At 38.9% G+C, this 17,857-nt stretch overlaps 2 protein-coding genes across 2 annotated transcripts in view; both read left to right on the top strand.

The window, feature by feature from the left end:
* LOC149043632 (uncharacterized) overlaps positions 1-8,047 on the top strand; it is a 15,960-nt gene extending 7,913 nt beyond the window's left edge. The window contains exons 3-10 of the mRNA XM_089210429.1: positions 993-1,023; positions 1,500-1,739; positions 2,414-2,686; positions 4,141-4,191; positions 4,490-4,849; positions 5,550-5,772; positions 6,332-6,600; positions 7,263-8,047. Of these exons, the coding sequence (XP_089066555.1) occupies positions 993-1,023; positions 1,500-1,739; positions 2,414-2,686; positions 4,141-4,191; positions 4,490-4,849; positions 5,550-5,772; positions 6,332-6,600; positions 7,263-7,444 (1,629 nt within the window). The 3' untranslated portion in view covers positions 7,445-8,047. The remainder of the gene's footprint in view (positions 1-992; positions 1,024-1,499; positions 1,740-2,413; positions 2,687-4,140; positions 4,192-4,489; positions 4,850-5,549; positions 5,773-6,331; positions 6,601-7,262) is intronic.
* Positions 8,048-17,857, top strand: LOC149043631 (protein amalgam-like). The gene is made up of 7 exons (XM_089210461.1): positions 8,048-8,212; positions 12,071-12,474; positions 13,235-13,265; positions 13,742-13,981; positions 14,729-15,001; positions 16,301-16,339; positions 16,672-17,857. The coding sequence occupies exons 1-7, from the start codon at positions 8,101-8,103 to the stop codon at positions 16,902-16,904; spliced, it is 1,332 nt and encodes a 443-aa protein (XP_089066587.1). The 5' UTR covers positions 8,048-8,100; the 3' UTR covers positions 16,905-17,857.

Below are 17,857 nucleotides of genomic sequence, written 5' to 3'. Positions count from 1 at the left end.
TTATGCTTTCAAAATTAGGGACCAAACATCATTAATCACATAAGGTGTAGGGGGATTTGGGGGGGAGCCCTGATTTTAGAGAGAATAGAGCGGGATCAATCGTCTCCAACAGAGTTTTCAGGTGGATTATAGCAAACTTACCGCCGATGATGAGGGGGATCTTTAGAATACTACAGAGCCTTAAAGGGGGATCAGATTAATTTGGTTGTGACAGAACAAAATTCCTCCCCTCCCCCTCCCGTTCCCCTTCCCAGCCGATCAGCTGATGAATAATGTATGGTTACTCAGTTGACCGCGTTTGATACAAGAACTTGTTCTTTACATCCCATCTTTAAAAAAGAACCTCTCTCGAAGAGTCAGAAATATGTTTCCTAACAGCAGAAAAAACAATCAAATATATGCAAACAAACAAAAAAGAAAAATGCAAAATAAATAAATGAATAAATAACAAACAAGTGAATGAAGTAAACATACAAAAGCTGAAATATTGTACCTGTGTTTACATATTGCTTTTTTTGACGTTGGTAGTAAATGTGCCAGAATCAACCAGTCATGAAGCATGAATAATGGAGAAATCTTAAAATGTATAAATAAAATATTTTCTTAAAAATTCCCAAATACTACTTGGAATATCCAAATCTACGAGCAAACTTTCTCTTTCTTATATCATGGTACTCATGGGTAGGTTTCTTCATGCACAGGACGAAATCACATGTTTCCGTATTTCTGAAACGTGGCGAAAACATGCAACTCCATGTTTCCGTTATGTTTACGTCTTACGTCTACGTAAACGTTGTATACGCAGCAACGGAAACGCGAGAAAACGTCACGAAACCGGTAACGGAAACACAGGTTATCCGTCGTGTTTCCGGAACGGTTTAACATGTTTCTGCCACGTTTCCGTTTACGGATTCTTGCAATTTCGTCCTGTGATGGATAGTTTACCTGAGGATGGGAATTATAGTTTAAAAGAATTTTCTATATCTTTGTAGGATCCTCCTTCGATACCGACAAGGACGCCAGGTAAGTGATTTCTTGAGCATAAACACAAAATCATCGAAGTCATATCATAAAATCCTTGGAGTAATCTTGTTCTCATTTGCATAATGATGAATTAAGCAGAAATGTAGACCACGAGCAATCCCTTCTTTTTTAGCGAAATCCATCGCGTGAGCAAGAAAATAGCCATAAAAAAACATTTATGCTGGTGCGTTGCGTGGAACTTCGTGTACCTCACTCCCAGAGATCTGCACAGTGCGCTAAAAGAAAATTCTTTATAGCTAATGTTTTTCACTCGCTCGATGTATTTCACCGGAAAGGAAAGACTCCTCGCAGTCTAGCAAAGGGCACGCTTCTTCTGTTCTATGGTAGGGATCGGACTTACTAAATGTAATGATATGATTTCATATTGTACACTAAAGATTATGACGTGACGCAAGTTTATGTTATGTGACGTTATGTGAACTGATGTTGATTAGCAAAATCCCCTGTTAATGTAGAACCCCAAGACATTACTATCAAGATAGTGGAAGGTGACGTCCTCAACATCACGTGTCGCACCTTAACGTACGGACGTTCTTCGGTGTCATGGCTGAAAGATAACAAACTTATTGAGAATGAAGACGAAAAGACTCTCTTCCTTGGAAATGTCAGCAGATCGCAATCAGGAAAGTACATTTGTGTGTCGCTGTCACCATATGGAAATCACAGTTCACCAGTTACTGCCGTTAATGTGTTATGTGAGTTCAGTTCAAAGTAATAAAAATCTTTAGGTCTGCGAAACTTTAGGGGCCGGTCATTTACAAGAAGTCTAGCCTTAACCTCGGTTTTACGCAATCCGTGGGCCTCGGGCTTTCTCTGTAAGAGGTTTGATTTGATTAAATAAAAGTCTCTCTATTGTAAGCTTTTATTCATCTTGACGCTGTTCACAATGATGAATGTTTTGATAAAAGGTTCGGCTTAAAAAAGGATTTTTTAGAACGCAGTTTTGTTAACCAACGATTAAGCTTTGTTTTACAAACCAACCTTTCGAGTTTTGTTAATCGGATATGATTTCAAGTACTGTTGATTCCCTATTCGGCCACGTATCCCAAAAGATCCACGATCCTGCTTGAAGGGTAAGGTAAATCCTAAATATTAACACACGCAGAATAAATTATCTTTACAATGCTCTTAAAAATCTGGGCTTGTGCGGTAAATTTTCGAGAAGGGGGGGAAGGGTTGGGTGGAGCAAGGGCGAACGCATGAGCTTTGGCCAAAAGAGCAGGGGCAGGACAAGTATTTTTTTTTCTAAAGCCTCCTCAGCCCCTCCCTCTGCGTGGTCCCTGTCAATTAGATACTCGATCATTCTTTTTAAAGTGGGCTTAAATCAAACGAAGCAGGTTTTTCTAACCATGATAAAATTTACATTTAGACCCTCCAGAAATATATACCGGTGATGAGCAAGTATTGGTGGAGTTATTGAGAGGGCATTCCATGCCGCTTAAATGTGGAGCCTCTGGAAATCCAATACCGGTATTAAGTTGGCACAAGCTAAGAGATGGGATCAGCCAAACGCTTAAAAATCTCTGGTACTCAAGCTCTCTGGTAGTCACTCCTATAAATGACACAGACTTTACAAGTTACACTTGCATAGCAACAAACAAACTGGGATCGGATCAGGTGACATTTATATTGAAGGAAAAAGGTTGGTGATAGTTTAGTCATAATTCTTGTTTGACTTTGTAACCTTAAACGTTAGAGCAGCAGCAATCAGAGAAACGAACGAACTAAGGACTCACTAAATGATTAACTGACTGACTGACTAACTAATTGAGTGACTGATTGACTGACTGACTAATTGAGTGACTGACTGACCGACTGATTGACTGACTGCCTGATAGATTGATTGACTGATTTACTGACTAATTGACTGACTGACTGACTGGTTGACTGACTGACGGACTAATTGAATTACTGACTGACTGGGTAACTGACTAACTGACTCACTGACTGACTGACTAACCGAATGACTGCCTGACTGAGTAACTGAATAATTGACTGACTGACTGACTGACTGACTGGCTAACTGACAGACTGAATGACAAACTGACTAACTGACCGACTGGCTAACTAACTAACTGAATGAATAACTGACTGATAAACTAAATGAATGACTGACTTGCTGACCGACTGACCAACTGAATGACTGATTGACTGACCGACTGACTGACAGACTAACTGTAGAACCAAACAATCCACTGACTGGATGGCCGTCCGACTAACCCACCAACCCACTGTCTGACTGACTGACTCCCTGACTGATCTGCCCACTCACCCACTAAGGGACGAACAATTCAGAAATACAATGATCAAAAGAATAAATTACTTACCTTTATATCGAGTGGATAAATTAATAAATTAGGGAACGAGAAAAGGAACTGGCAAAGGATAGTATAATCAGCTAACCGAGTCTTTTTTAAATACTACCTGAGTAACTGCATGAATATTCCATCAACTCTGGTATTGCTGAGATTTTTTAATCAAAGGAAGCATCGTTGTCGAGTGGCGAGTTGGTTGGATTCATTCTCCAAATGTCCAGGGTTCGAGCCTCGCGCGAAGTCTACTTCACAGACAAATCAAGTCTTGCTTGCACAATGAATGCCGCATCGTATGGTTCTGTGGAACGCCTTATATCTTTAGATGCATGGCGTGCTGAAAACAACCTTTTCAGCGTGAGATTCAATAGAATAATCGGACCGATTGTTCACGCACTGATTACCAACGCAATGGTTATTCACACGCTGAGCAAAATGATTACGAGAAAAAGAAAAACAATGAATTCCAAATGAATTCTTTGTCGTCTGACCTTGCTTTAGTCCCAAGCACTGAATAACACAATTGAGTTTGATAGAATCATGGCTACTTTCTTATTATTCATGATTTTGTTCAAGCAATGTTACATATCATAACGTCACGTCAGATCACTTTCGCACCACGCCATGACGTGTTTCAGCTCATTATAGCTGATCAAATTAGGTTATGTCACATCTTACGCACAGAAAAGTTGTTTCATGGTATAGAATATAGATATTAAAAAAAACATTTCTAATGAGTTTATCTCTCTCTTTTTGCTTTGTTCTCGTCAACTCACGAATTCAGAACTTCCCACAAATGCCAGTCAAGGAGAAATGGTGATTGAAGACGCAGCAAGTAAGTATGTTTATGATTATACGCGCTATTAAAAAAGAGTCTCTCTAGTTCTCTGGGATTGTAAAATACATGACTGATAGAGTTATGTACCAAGAGAGAAAAGGAAAGCTTGTATTTCTTTATTTGTTTTGCTGTAAATCTTTGAGCAGAGTCCCCGCACACAAGTAAATACCATTTCTTGAAACAATATTTTAAAAAAGCCTGAAAAGAAATTCAGATAAGCATTATAGAAAGCCTTTGGTTGTTATTCTTGTTTTTTTTTTAATATAAATACGAATATATTTTACTTGCTTTTCAGACCTAGAGATTGCATGCCACAGTGATTTCATTGAAGTGACAGTAGAAAGCAAAAACTACCCCGGCCTTGACACCCATGTAACTCATCTTGAAGATGAGGCGTGTGTGCCCGTTTATAAAGATGACTCCAAGGCTGTATTCAGATTTGGCTTAGAAAAATGCAAGACCAAACACGAGGATGATGGAAAGATGGTGTCATATAGTAACATGATCATTGCAGTAGTAAGAGATGTGGTTGATGAGGCAGACATCACTCGAAAGAGCACAAGAATACTTCCCTTCAAGTGTTCTTACCAAAAGAAGACCCTTCTTTCCAAGGTGTCATATTCTCCTCGTTACGTCCAGGTGGTTACAGACGCAGGTTTGTACTAATACTACGTTTGGTGTTAACACCAAGCTTTTCTTTGTACTCTACATCTTTCAGCAAATGCATTTAAAAAAATAACGGAGAATTTGTTATTTTCAAAGTAAAAAATTGCTTATTAACAATTTTTTGTGTGTAACAGACAAGAAATTGACGAGAGACTCTATCGCTGATGGAGGATAACTGTTCAATCTTATCATTTTGTTTCCCATTCAGCCGAAAGTTGTTATCTTTTCTTCAAAAGGTGGTGAAAAATTCATTCAATTTTTATTCATCATGACTTGTAACACTTGTATATTGCTTATATTACTTCAATTTATGCCTTAGTAAGTAAGTACTTGCGCTATGTACTTGCGCTATGTACTTGCGCCTAGTACTTTAGTAAGTACTTGCACAATGCCTGGTCAATTTAGCGGGCCATATTTCATATACTACAGGGCCTGCTAAACTCAAAAATTTGATTAAATCGAAATCTTCCCCTTCTATTTAAACCCAGAGATATGATAGATATCCTACCAACCTTGTTTATCCAGTCCGTACAGTAAGTTATAGTATAATTTATGGCCTGCGTGCCTTGCGCTTTGGCCATAAATTTGAGCGGAAAATACTCGGTCCATAACTTACAGCACGGATCTCGAACTCTTTATTCACTCAGGCCAAATGTTTTTTTCTTCATTCTTATTTCTTTTTTTGATAGAGAATTACGGTAATTTCACTTACCTTATGAACATGTACACTGATAAGGAAAACTCAAAAAAGGTAGAGAAATTCCCGCTCTTGGTTGGTATCAGTCAGCGCTTGTACATCAGCTTGAAGGCGCAATCAGGTGACTCGGATTTGAGCTTGTTCCCGGATGAATGCAAAGCAACACCTTCGACAGAGTACAATGCTAAGCCAGACCATAAAATGATTGAGCAAGGGTAAGTTGTGGCCCAACATGCTTTGCTAATGCAGCATTTGTAATGGAATAGGTACGGTGTGCCCTCACAAAAATGACAGTGTACAGATTGTCTGAAAACATGTCAATCAGTCTTAAACAGTACAGCGAGTTAAAATTGACGGCGTAATCGTTAAAAATAATGGAATAAATTATTGTGAATTTCGAAATATAGCAACAATCTCTTGTGTTTGGAAAATTTAATTTTACATATTCATTGTAAATCGCACTTGAAATCATTTGTCTAACATGAACCCTTTTTGGGGCGGCTAAGGACAACTTCACTGTTAATATTTGGTGTATATACAAAACATCAAAAAGGTTTGATTACTGGTTAATGTTTTGTTGACGATGAAACTGAATTAGCGGAAAAGAGAAGATTAACTTTTTGTCTCGTTACACTCACACCTTGATTGGAACTCTACTCACTCAGCTTAGGTTTACAAAATTTTTAAACAATAATGGTTTTAACATCGCACACGTTCGCATTTCATCGTAAGATTGACAGTAACAAAATTTTCGCCAATGTCAACTCCTTCTAGCTGCCCACGCGACAGATACTTGGAGTACGAATACGAAAAATCAGCTTATCAGAACTTCAGCTTCGTGGCCTTTCGTTTTAAGAAAGGATACGACGACGTTTACATTCACTGCAAGCTGACTGTCTGTCGCTCAGACGACGAGAAATCCAAATGTGATTCGGGATGTCAAGAAGAGGGAAATCAGTCCAGGAGAAAGAGGAATATCCACGACGAATATCGTACTGAACTGTACGTCGGACCAATCAAAATGACTAATGAACAAGATAAAGGTGAGTTAATAAAATTTAAGGTTTTAGCCGGCGTCGTTGGAGTTTTATTGAGTGCTAAATGAAAAAAAAACAAAACAAAACAAAACAGAAACAAACAGACAAAAAATAAAAACAAGCAAAACATTGGCGTCGGAGCCACCAATCTGTCCCAATCCTCTTACAGCTTTGCCACTGAACGCCACAAAGTGAAAACAAAAATTTACCTAGACAAGCTAGTAAATACCTGTATATATCTTATGGGCTTTGAAAAGGGATAAATATATGAAACCTCTCATAGAGTAAAAGACAGCATAGTTTGCAGATAACCTAGTTGAAAAACAACTGGGTTTGTTTCACAACAAGGTTACTCTCGGTCTCATTTCTGTGCACAGGCTTGGTAACTTGGTATTTTGACTCCTAAGGAACTGGTACGGGAGAAGAAAAGGGCGAGAAAGTTAGGGGGGAGCAAGGAAGGTCGGGGAAGGGAGGGGCGGTTAAAAGGAACGAGCACCTTGTTTTTGTTTAACAAGCTAATTCGTGTGCCAGAAATAAAGGATAATTCAATTGTTCTTTTAGTGTATTCAAAAACTTGAGTAAATCTTTGTTTGAAATATTTGCCGCCAAGATTTCTACAATTCTCTTCTTTTTTTTTTTGCAATAATTGTCATCATTTTTGTTTTCAGCCATGAAATCTGGTGAAACTCCAACCATAATCAAGGACAAATCCAAGACGGTCTTGTTGGTTGGAGTGTTGGCGGGGGTCTTGGGTACTATATCTCTGGGGCTTGTTGGAGCACTCATTATTGTGACCCGACGTGGCCGTCATTCAGAAACTGGGGCCACTTTGCTTGTTCAAGACGACTAAAGATTTCCGACATGTGGCTTAAAATTGTGTAGATTGGTAGAGTGCGTTTCCCAATCAGTGATCCCGTAAAGAACTTTTAGTGACTTAGCCACAGATTCCATTTGAAACGAGACAGTTTTCTTGTTTGTAATTTCTCGGAATCATGCAAGCATAAACTTGGAATCATGCATGCGTAGGTTTAGACAATAAAGTCACTTTGAGCGAGTGAATTTGCCATCGTAAAAGGATTTTAAAGTTGAAGTTTGGATCATTATCCCTTCGTCAGAGCGAGTCCAAAACGCTGGAAAGTCAGTTTAAAAATCCCTTTGCGATTGTCATTTCACATTACCGACTCAGATGACAAAACAAACTTATCTCACTTGCAACTATTTTTGAAGACTGATAGAGGGTCTTCTCATCACTCGTGTATCGTAGTCAATTCATTTCACGAAGGTAGAGGGATGAGCGACATGCTTTTTTGTCTAGTCCTAATCGCGTCAACAGCAAATACCATAAGAACATCTGTGCCGCACGTGACACAACTCAGTGAAAAAGTAAAGGTCAAACTGGTTTGCATATTTTACTTTATTTTGTTTTAGTAAATTTGCATAATCTTGCAATCCACATGGTGTGGCGTCATCGCTTTAAATGAATTTTTAGTTGCAAGAAATCACTCCATGCTGGATCATTCAATCACCTTCACAATGAGAGTTTTTCATGCTCAGCGCTTGAAGAAGAGTACATGCCCTCTTTTCCTTTGTGTTGTGCTGCTGTTGACGCTTGAAGAAGGTGGGTAGCCAACGAAACACAGCTGAACAAAGTTTCCGTGAGCGACAAGTACTGCTTCAAGTCTATTGCTTATAGTCTTAGTTGTACTTAGAATAAAAAACACTGCATTTCAGCGATAAAAGGGTTTAATGTCGCAGACCGCAAGGCATTCGCTCAGTAAAAAGCAGCACAAATGTTGGTAATTATAGTAGAACCTCATAAACTCAATTCAGAATAGAAAGGTAAAATGAAACGAGTAAGCGCAGATTTGAGTTTAAATTTAAGGTTTGGTGCTAAATTTAATCATTAAACCTGTAGATAATCAGTAAGGGATCACGTTTATGACATTCTTGCACAGTCCGCAGTGATTTTCTTACATTCATTTGTTCTATAAGCTTTGAAAAGAAGGTATAGTTTGGGAAGTTCAGCCGCTAAATTTATGAAGCTTTCATAAATGGTTTCAGAACGATTGGTGTGTCAGTAAGCTTTGTTGTAATACTGGCGTTTACGAGCGACGTTTACAAAGTTTGAATTATAGGAAAAATCTGAGCCAAGGGTAAACAAAATTGGATGAAATTAACTGGGAGTTCGAGATAGCCGAGTTTTCGGGTTTGTACTATGGGAGAATTCAGGCACCACTAATTACATTTTAGATAAAATGTGTTCGTATCTGCCATGAGGAGCTTTGACCCCGAAAAAAACTCGCAGCATGCATTCTACGGAGGCGCTATATTTCTGTCATCAGTGTAGAGAATTACATCAACGTTTGCGGTCGGTAGGTGTCTATGCAGTGACTTATGTTGATTATAAGTTAAAGGTTCACCTAATAATTAATACTGCATCTATGCTCGAATTTCAATTACGAAAACACAAGAAATCTGGCATTGAAATCACTTGGCGCGATCTTATCATGGAGGCTGAAGTCTTCGATCGATCGGCTGAGCTTCCTATATTTACGGGATCCAATCTCGACCCCAAAAAGTCCTGGTATGTGCTAACGAAAAGTTAATGTGCGATCAGACCGAAAGCTTTTGCAAAGAATGAATTGTTTCGTCGATTCCACGATGACTACAATACGTTCTGTCCCGCCAGCAGGTCTCAAGCGCGCCAACAAACGCTGTTCGTTCAACGCCAGGTAACCAAACAACATGCATGTTATATCTTCAAGTGGTCTCTGTGCCGAACTAACTAGACAGAGAGAAATCCAGCAGATGGATTCACGAGGTCTTAAAACATAACCTCGTTGTTGATGCGTAACCAAATCGCCCTCGACCGTACACTTTAGGCGGGAAATGCCTCCAGTCGAAATATCATGGGAAATTGCAAGGATGTCAGTCAAGAATAGCCGCGCTCGACAAAGACATTCGGGAACTAGTAAAGGATAATAATTATATAAGATAATAGTGTATGCCTCAACTTTTAGTCAAAAGAAAGAGTACAGACAAAGAGCGGTCTCCTGATATAGATCAGTGTGAATTCAATTTTTCGTGCCCTCTTGGGTAGTGTAAATCTGAGGATTACCTTTAATCTCTTGCATACCCTCTTGGGTAGTGGATTAATTTCTAGTATCTTCTATACCCTCTTGGGTAGTGTATACCTGAGGGTTATTTTTAATCTCTTCTATACCCTCTTGGGTAGTGTATACCTGAGGGTTATTTTTAATCACTTCTATACCCTCTTGGGTAGTGTATACCTGAGGGTTATTCCTAATCTCTCCTATACCCTCTTGGGTAGTGTATACCTGAGGGTTATTTTTAATCACTTCTATACCCTCTTGGGTAGTGTATACCTGAGGGTTATTTTTAATCCCTTCTATACCCTCTTGGGTAGTGTATACCTGAGGGTTATTTTTAATCTCTTGCATACCCTCTCGGGTAGTGTATACTTGAAGGTTATTCTTAATCTGTCCTATACCCTCTTGGGTAGTGTATACCTGAGGGTTATTTTTAATCTCTTGCATACCCTCTTGGGTAGTGTATACCTGAGGGTTATTCTTAACCTCTCCTATACCCTCTTGGGTAGTATATACCTGAGGTTTATTTTTAACCTTTTCTTATCCCTCCTGAGTCGGCAGTCGCGTAGGACAATATTCATACGCGTGAATTTGTTCCCAATGACCTAAAATGCAATAACGATGTTTTAGACCAGCTTCTCCCCTGTTATAGTCGATTTTGGCAAGACTGATGTCTTCGGAAAAGCGAGAAATGCCGTTCCAAACTGAAACCTTCGCACATAAAAGGTGATTATAAGAATAATTGCATTCCGCCGAAGCTTGAAGACCGAACGAGGAGACCATCAGTTGAAAGCGATGTGTATTCTCTGGATTATCTAATCAACACAGTTTCTGGACTTTAAAAGTTAAAAACCATGACCTGTATAAAGAAGGGTTTGTCGGAGTTAACATTACGTAGGCCTAGATCTTCGATCATGGAGGTGAAATTTGCTTTACCGGTGCCGCAGTTTTTAGGCTATTTTTGAGTTTCTTCGTTTCACATATATTAAATTTTTCCTGTTTTATGTTTCTGTAACATTTGGTTAGGAATATTCGTGGACTTTGTTTTAACGATTTACTGTTGTCTTCTTTAAGACATGTATTTTCTCTACAGAGAAAATAAGCTTAGCGTACCGCCCTTTAAGTTTTTTCGAATTAGACCCGTTAACTTTGTATGAGACATTTCTCTGGACTCTTGTTTCTGGAAAATGAGTGAACAAAGCAGAGTTGCATCTTGAAAATGATTAGAATTGTAATCATCGGAAGTTGCGGTTTTTTCCATTTCATTCGAGGGGAGTATAATTACATTTTTTGAAGCGATTATCGGATTTCCTGGAATGTTTAGCGAACACCTCATGCCACCAAGAGGCGTCGAACCTTGGCTTGAATTACTTATGCAAATTAGCTGGCTGCACATTCAAGGTGCAGCCAGCTAATTTGCATAAAAATTTTTTCCGACGCAAAGTTCGTCATGCTACATGATGGGAAGGCGCCATAACAGACTGACAGCTGACGAACCTACGACTTCAAGTATTTGTCTTTAATCACAACCAGAAACAAAATATCAATATTTACAAGAGTTAAAAGTGCCTAGCTTGTCTTTCGCGAGTGGCTTATGCGATCGAAAACAAGACGCCAAAATACCGGAAAAAGAGAGAGAGAGAGAACAATGTAAAATAGAACAATAAATCCCTTACTTCCGAGTTATGGTTTGCCGAGCAGACATTTCCTCATTGCTCGTACTACGCAATGAGCAAACTATCTGCGCGAGTAATTCTATTCAATCGTCGACTAACTTGCATACATTGTACACTTTTTTTGTACCAATACTCATTTTCAAAGGAACATCTGACGTTTTGTGCCCACCTGCCATTCATATGTTTTGATGAATAGATAGCATTTCAAACCTTTTGCCATTGGATCTAATCGCTCTAAATAAGAAACCTTCAATCCTGGGTTTTATCACCCTATGGAAGTAACATTCTCTAACTAAAAAAGCTAATAAAACTTTGTATTTCCGGTTTATTAAGGCTAGAGATAAAATTAAATATATACATATGAATATAAATAGCGGAAGTGATTCGATATATATATATATATATATATACCTACATATAAACATATATTTATACAAGTTGTGGAAGCGATTTTTAAAATCTTTGAATTAAATATTTCCAACGAGCCCACCACATTATCAACATTCACATAATCATTATTATTACTGTAATCATTATTGAATTTCAGAAACTCAAATACTTTTTGAACTTCAATTTTTCAAATACTTTTCAATTTTCTTCCAACGCTTTTTCTCCCAATCAAAGATTAGTACCTGAATAACAAAAACCTCTCATCTTATTTTCCTATTTTTGTCTTTCTTTCCTTTTTAGCGGTAAATAAAGCGAATGCCTTACAAATGATTACTCAACCGAATAAAACGATAGTGTCCTTCATTGGATCTAATCAAACCTTTTCTTGGAATTTTCTTCTCACTGAGGAGGAGAAAGCTAAAGAGTTGAAAGTTACCTTTGGTCATTGGAGCAAAGAATATAGTATGGTTTTAGGCGACCACTTGGTAACATTTGTTCAAGATTCGATAGCGAAGGAAAGAGTGTATAAAGGAAACGCCTCAATTGCAAGGCGTTTAAACTGGGTGGGAGACATGGCACGTGGCTTCGTGGCTTTCCAACTTACTGATGTTCAAGCGCGCGATTCTTCTGATTATGGAATCCGGTTCCGTGTGGATGGGTATCCACCAGAGACTGAAGAGAGTGGGTTCACTCTCTCTACGCAGGTGAAAATGTTTATGCTTTCCAAATTAGGGACCAAACATCATTAATCACATAAGGTGTGGAGGGATTTGGGTGGGGGGGGGGGGGCTGATTTTAGAGGGAATAGAGCGGGATCAATCGTCTCCAACATAGTTTTCAGGTGGATTATAGCAAACTTACTGCCGATGATGAGGAGGATCTTTAGAATACTACAGAGCCTTAAAGGGGATCAAATTAATTTGGTTGTGACACAACAAAATTCCCCCCCTCCCCCTCCCGTCCTCCTTCCCAGCCGATCAGCTGATGAATAATGTATGGTTACTCAGTTGACCGCGTTTTATACCAGAACTTGTTCTTTACATCCCATCTTTAAAAAAACCTCTCTCGAAGAGTCAGAAATATGTGTCCCAACAGCAGAAAAACAATCAAATATATGCAAACAAACAGAAAAGCAAAATGCAAAATAAATAAATGAATAAATAACAAACAAGTGAATGAAGTAAACATACAAAAGCTGAAATATTGTACCTGTGTTTACATATTGCCTCTTTTGACTTTTGTTGACAATGTGCCAGAATCAACCAGTCATGTAGCGTGAATAATGGAGAAATCTTAAAATGTATAAATAAAATATGTTCTTAAAAATTCCCAAATACTACTTGGAATATCCAAATCTACGAGCAAAATTTCTCTTTCTTATACCATGTTACTCATGGGTAGGTTTCTTCATGGATAGTTTAGCTGTGGAATTATAGTTTAAAAGAATTTTCTATATCTTTGTAGGATCCTCCTTCGATACCGACAAGGACGCCAGGTAAGTGATTTCTTGAGCATAAACACAAAATCATCGAAGTCATATCATAAAATCCTTGGAGTAATCTTGTTCTCATTTGCATAATGATGAATTAAGCAGAATTGTAGACCACGAGCAATCCCTTCTTTTTTAGCGAAATCCATCGCGTGAGCAAGAAAATAGCCATAAAAAAACATTTATGCTGGTGCGTTGCGTGGAACTTCGTATACCTCACTCCCAGAGATCTGCACAGTGCGCTAAAAGAAAATTCTTTATAGCTAATGTTTTTCACTCGCTCGATGTATTTCACCGGAAAGGAAAGACTCCTCGCAGTCTAGCAAAGGGCACGCTTCTTCTGTTCTATGGTAGGGATCGGACTTACTAAATGTAATGATATGATTTCATATTGTACACTAAAGATTATGACGTGACGCAAGTTTATGTTATGTGACGTTATGTGAACTGATGTTGATTAGCAAAATCCCCTGTCAATGTAGAACCCCAAGACATTACTATTCAGATAGTGGAAGGTGACGTCCTCAACATCACGTGTCGCACCTTAATGTACGGACGTTCTTCGGTGTCATGGCTGAAAGATAACAAAGTTATTGAGAATGAAGACGAAAAGACTCTCTTCCTTGGAAATGTCAGCAGATCGCAAGCAGGAGAGTACATTTGTGTGTCGCTGTCACCATATGGAAATCACAGTTCACCAGTTACTACCGTTGATGTGTTATGTGAGTTCAGTTCAAAGTAATAAAAATCTTTAGGTCTGCGAAACTTTAGGGGCCGGTCATTTACACGAAGTCTAGCCTTAACCTCGGTTTTACGCAATCCGAGGGCCTCGGGCTTCCTCTTTAAGAGGTTTGATTTGATTAAATAAAAATCTCTCTATTGTAAGCTTTTATTCATCTTGACGCTGTTCACAATGATAAATGTTTTGATAAAAGGTTCGGCTTAAATAAGGATTTTTTAGAACGCAGTTTTGTTAACCAACGATTAAGCTTTGTTTCACAAACTAACCTTTCGGGTTTCGTTAATCGGATATGATTTCAAGTACTGTTGATTCCCTATTCGGCCACGTATCCCAAAAGATCCACGATCCTGCTTGAAGGGTAAGGTAAATCCTAAATATTAATACACGCAAAATAAATTATCTTTACAATGCTAGAGTAGAAAATGACAACCAAAAATACTTGTTTTATTATTTTTTTTATTGCACTTCTTAAAAATCTGGGCTTGTGCAGCAAATTTTTGAGAAGGGGGGGAAGGGTTGGGTGGGGTAAAGGCAAACGCATGAGCTTTGGCCAAAAGGGCAGGGACAGGACAAGTATTTTTTTACAAAAGCCCCCTAAGCCCTTACCTCTGCGTGGTCCCTGTCAATTAGTTACTGGATCATTCTCTTTTCTCGGTTTTGAAAAAGTAAAAGTGGGCTTAAATCAAACGAAACAGGTTTTTCTAACCATGATAAAATTTACACTTAGACCCTCCAAAAATACAAACCGGTGATGAGCAAGTATTGGTGGAGTTATTGAGAGGGCATTCCATGCCGCTTACATGTATAGCCTCTGGAAATCCATCCCCGGTATTAAGTTGGCACAGGCAAAGAGATGGGATCAGCGAGACGTTTAAAAATCCTTGGAACTCAAGCTCTCTGGTAGTCACTCCTATAAATGACACAGACTTTACAAGTTACACGTGCATAGCAACAAACAAAATGGGATCGGATCAGGTGACATTTATATTGAAGGAAAAAGGTTGGTGATAGTTTAGTCATAATTCTTGTTTGAATTTGTAACCTTAAACGTTAGAGCAGCAGCTATCAGAGAAACGAACGAACTAAGGACTCACTAAATGATTAACTGACTGACTGACTAACTAATTGAGTGACTGACTGACTGACTGACTGATTGAGTGACTGACTGACCGACTGATTGACTGACTGCCTGATCGATTGATTGACTGACTTACTGACTAATTGACTGACTGACTGACTGACTGACTGGTTGACTGACTGACGTACTAATTGAATAATGGACTGACTGGGTAACTGACTAACTGACTGACCGACTGACAAACCGAATGACTGCCTGACTGAGTAACTGAATAATTGACTGACTGACTGACTGGCTAACTGACAAACTGAATGACGGACTGACTAACTGACCGACTGGCTGACTAACTAACTGAATGAATAACTGACTGATAAACTAAATGAATGACTGACTGGCTGACCGACTGACCAACTGAATAACTGATTGACTGACCGACTGACTGACAGACTAGCTGTAGAACCAAACAATCCACTGACTGGATGGCCCTCCGACTAACCCACCAACCCACTGTCTGACTGACCGACTGACTCCCTGACTGATCTACCCACTCACCCACTAAGGGACGAATAATTCAGAAATACAATGATCAAAAGAATAAGTTACTTACCTTTATATCGAGTGGATAAATTAATAAATTAGGGAACGAGAAAAGGAACTGGCAAAGGATAGTATAATCAGCTAACCGAGTCTTTTCTAAATATTACCTGAGCAACTGCATGAATATTCCATCAACTCTGGTATTGCTGAGATTTTTTAATCAAAGGAAGCATCATTGTCGAGTGGCGAGTTAGTTGGATTCATTCTCCAAATGTCCAGGGTTCGAGCCTCGCTCTGACTTAAAGGTACATTTCTTCCTGATAGACCAGAGTCCATCTCTTCAACCCCGTTTGCCAGTTCGCCACCACCCGACAGCTTTGCTTCCTACCGGAGAGAGTTTTGTAGTTGTCTATGATCATCTGAGTGGAATTCCTATATAATAAGAAGATGAGTTCTTCTACTATAAATAAAACAGTTTTGATTACTGCTAAATTCTTTCCGATGTTTACCATAACGACCACAACGTAGAATTTTCTGACAAAAAACGCACGTACGTGCATAGGAAATCATCAAGATCTTTTGGCGTACGGGAAATACACGCGAACTGATATTGTGCTGGTTTTCAGTAATTTGACCGATTTTATGTCCATTTTAAATCGCATCCCATGTCATTCATTTTCTTAGCTGACAAGCCAGCAAGCGAATCAGGAACTCAAGATCCAGGTACAAGCCATCTCGATGATAGAGCTGTTGTTTTCATCCACGAACTTGGTTTCAGTTGATCTAATATTGCTGTGTGAAGGATATATTTTCTCTATCGTATTTAGTTTCTCAATCAGCTCTTCATAAAATCATAAAAATGCTGACGACAATTTCTTTTCCCCGAGCTTTTAACTTCATGTACTCCACATTGTAAATAAGAGTACTTTCTTAGTCCAGAGAAATATCATACAAATCTTTGTAGGAGAAAATTCTACTCGTCTCTTGATGAAACCCTTGCATTTTTCAATTGTATCGTTTCCTATCAAATCGAATCATTTTATTTTCTTTCTTAGGTCAAACTAGAATGAGCGGCCAGGGCCACAGCAGCTTAGTGATGTACATGTGCGTTGGTGCTGGAATTGCTGTGCTTGCTGTTAGTTTGGTAATGGCGTATGTTTACTGGCGAAAACAGCGGGGAAACTCGAAGAATTGCTGCACACGTAGCATTGAACGAGACGGGGCCGAAAGAATCCCTTTAGGTCCACAAGATGAGGACACTAAAACAGCTGAGAGTTTGCAGGCCTAGAGATAACTTCAAAGGTGGGGCTGGAAACTAGCCGTGGAACCATTTTTCAATTTTCCAGGAGGTTAAAGGTGTTAGATGATAAAATTACAATTATAGTTAATCTACAATGACGTAAGGGTTTCCTGTATTGGTGTTGGAAAGAAAAGTAATGGAAATGTTATTTTATTCTAAGTCATTTAATGTAAATTATAAAAAGGGGAGGTTGATTACTTCGCACTCCTTCTTGGTGGTCTCATCTTAAGGGTCGAGTTTCATCACGTTCTTCTTGTGAGTTTGGCCACGTTCTCCTAGTGAGTTTAATCACGTTTTCTTCGTTGTGATCGTGAGGTTGACATGGAACTCGTGATAAGCCATGTTCTTAAATAAGTTAATTTGTTAGTCCAGGAAGAGTAAATCTCCCTGGTAATAGGTCGCGTTCGACACCTTCGTGTTCCCAGAGGTAATTTAAGGGTAAACAGGTGATGCCCCTCATGTTTCGCAACAAGAAGCAATTTGGGGGCGGTACTTGTGAGCGCCTTTCTTCTTTAACTCTTGTGACCAAGATGTTGTTATGTAACAATCTTTGAAGGTGATTTTCTCTTAAGATACACTTTCAGGTATAAATAATACTCTACACCAAGGTTATTTGTAATTTTTATATTGCCGATCTCGTTTCTGTTCTGGCCGATCTCGACCGTAAAGATATGAAAATTAGGGAAGAAGTTGATTTTGTAACTGCGTAGACAACCCTAAGGTGCTAACTCAGTATGTGGGAACTATAATACGTAGTCAAGCGTGATTCGCTAGTTGAGATGGTACGATGACGACACAAGAAGATTGACGGCTTAGAAATGTCATCCACAGTGTCACCTTTATAAGCGGAGACTCTAGTTTTCCCTGTTATATTGAAGCTAGTCCCCATTGTAACAACTTAAGAAGAAAAGTAATTAAAGAAGGATCAACCAAACCACAAA

This window comes from Pocillopora damicornis, chromosome 6, assembly GCF_964200805.1.
Source record: "Pocillopora damicornis chromosome 6, jaPocDami1.2, whole genome shotgun sequence".
Lineage (NCBI taxonomy): Eukaryota > Metazoa > Cnidaria > Anthozoa > Scleractinia > Pocilloporidae > Pocillopora > Pocillopora damicornis.
Note: the sequence above shows the minus strand (reverse complement) of the source record. Positions and strands in the feature narration are given on the sequence as shown.

Coding starts and splice junctions, on each gene's coding strand:
- LOC149043631 (XM_089210461.1), top strand. CDS start 8,101: ATGCTGGATCATTCAATCACCTTCACAATGAGAGTTTTTCATGCTCAG. Junction 15,002..16,300: donor ATTTATATTGAAGGAAAAAG/GTTGGTGATAGT, acceptor TCATTTTCTTAG/CTGACAAGCCAGCAAGCGAA. Junction 16,340..16,671: donor ATCAGGAACTCAAGATCCAG/GTACAAGCCATC, acceptor TTTCTTTCTTAG/GTCAAACTAGAATGAGCGGC.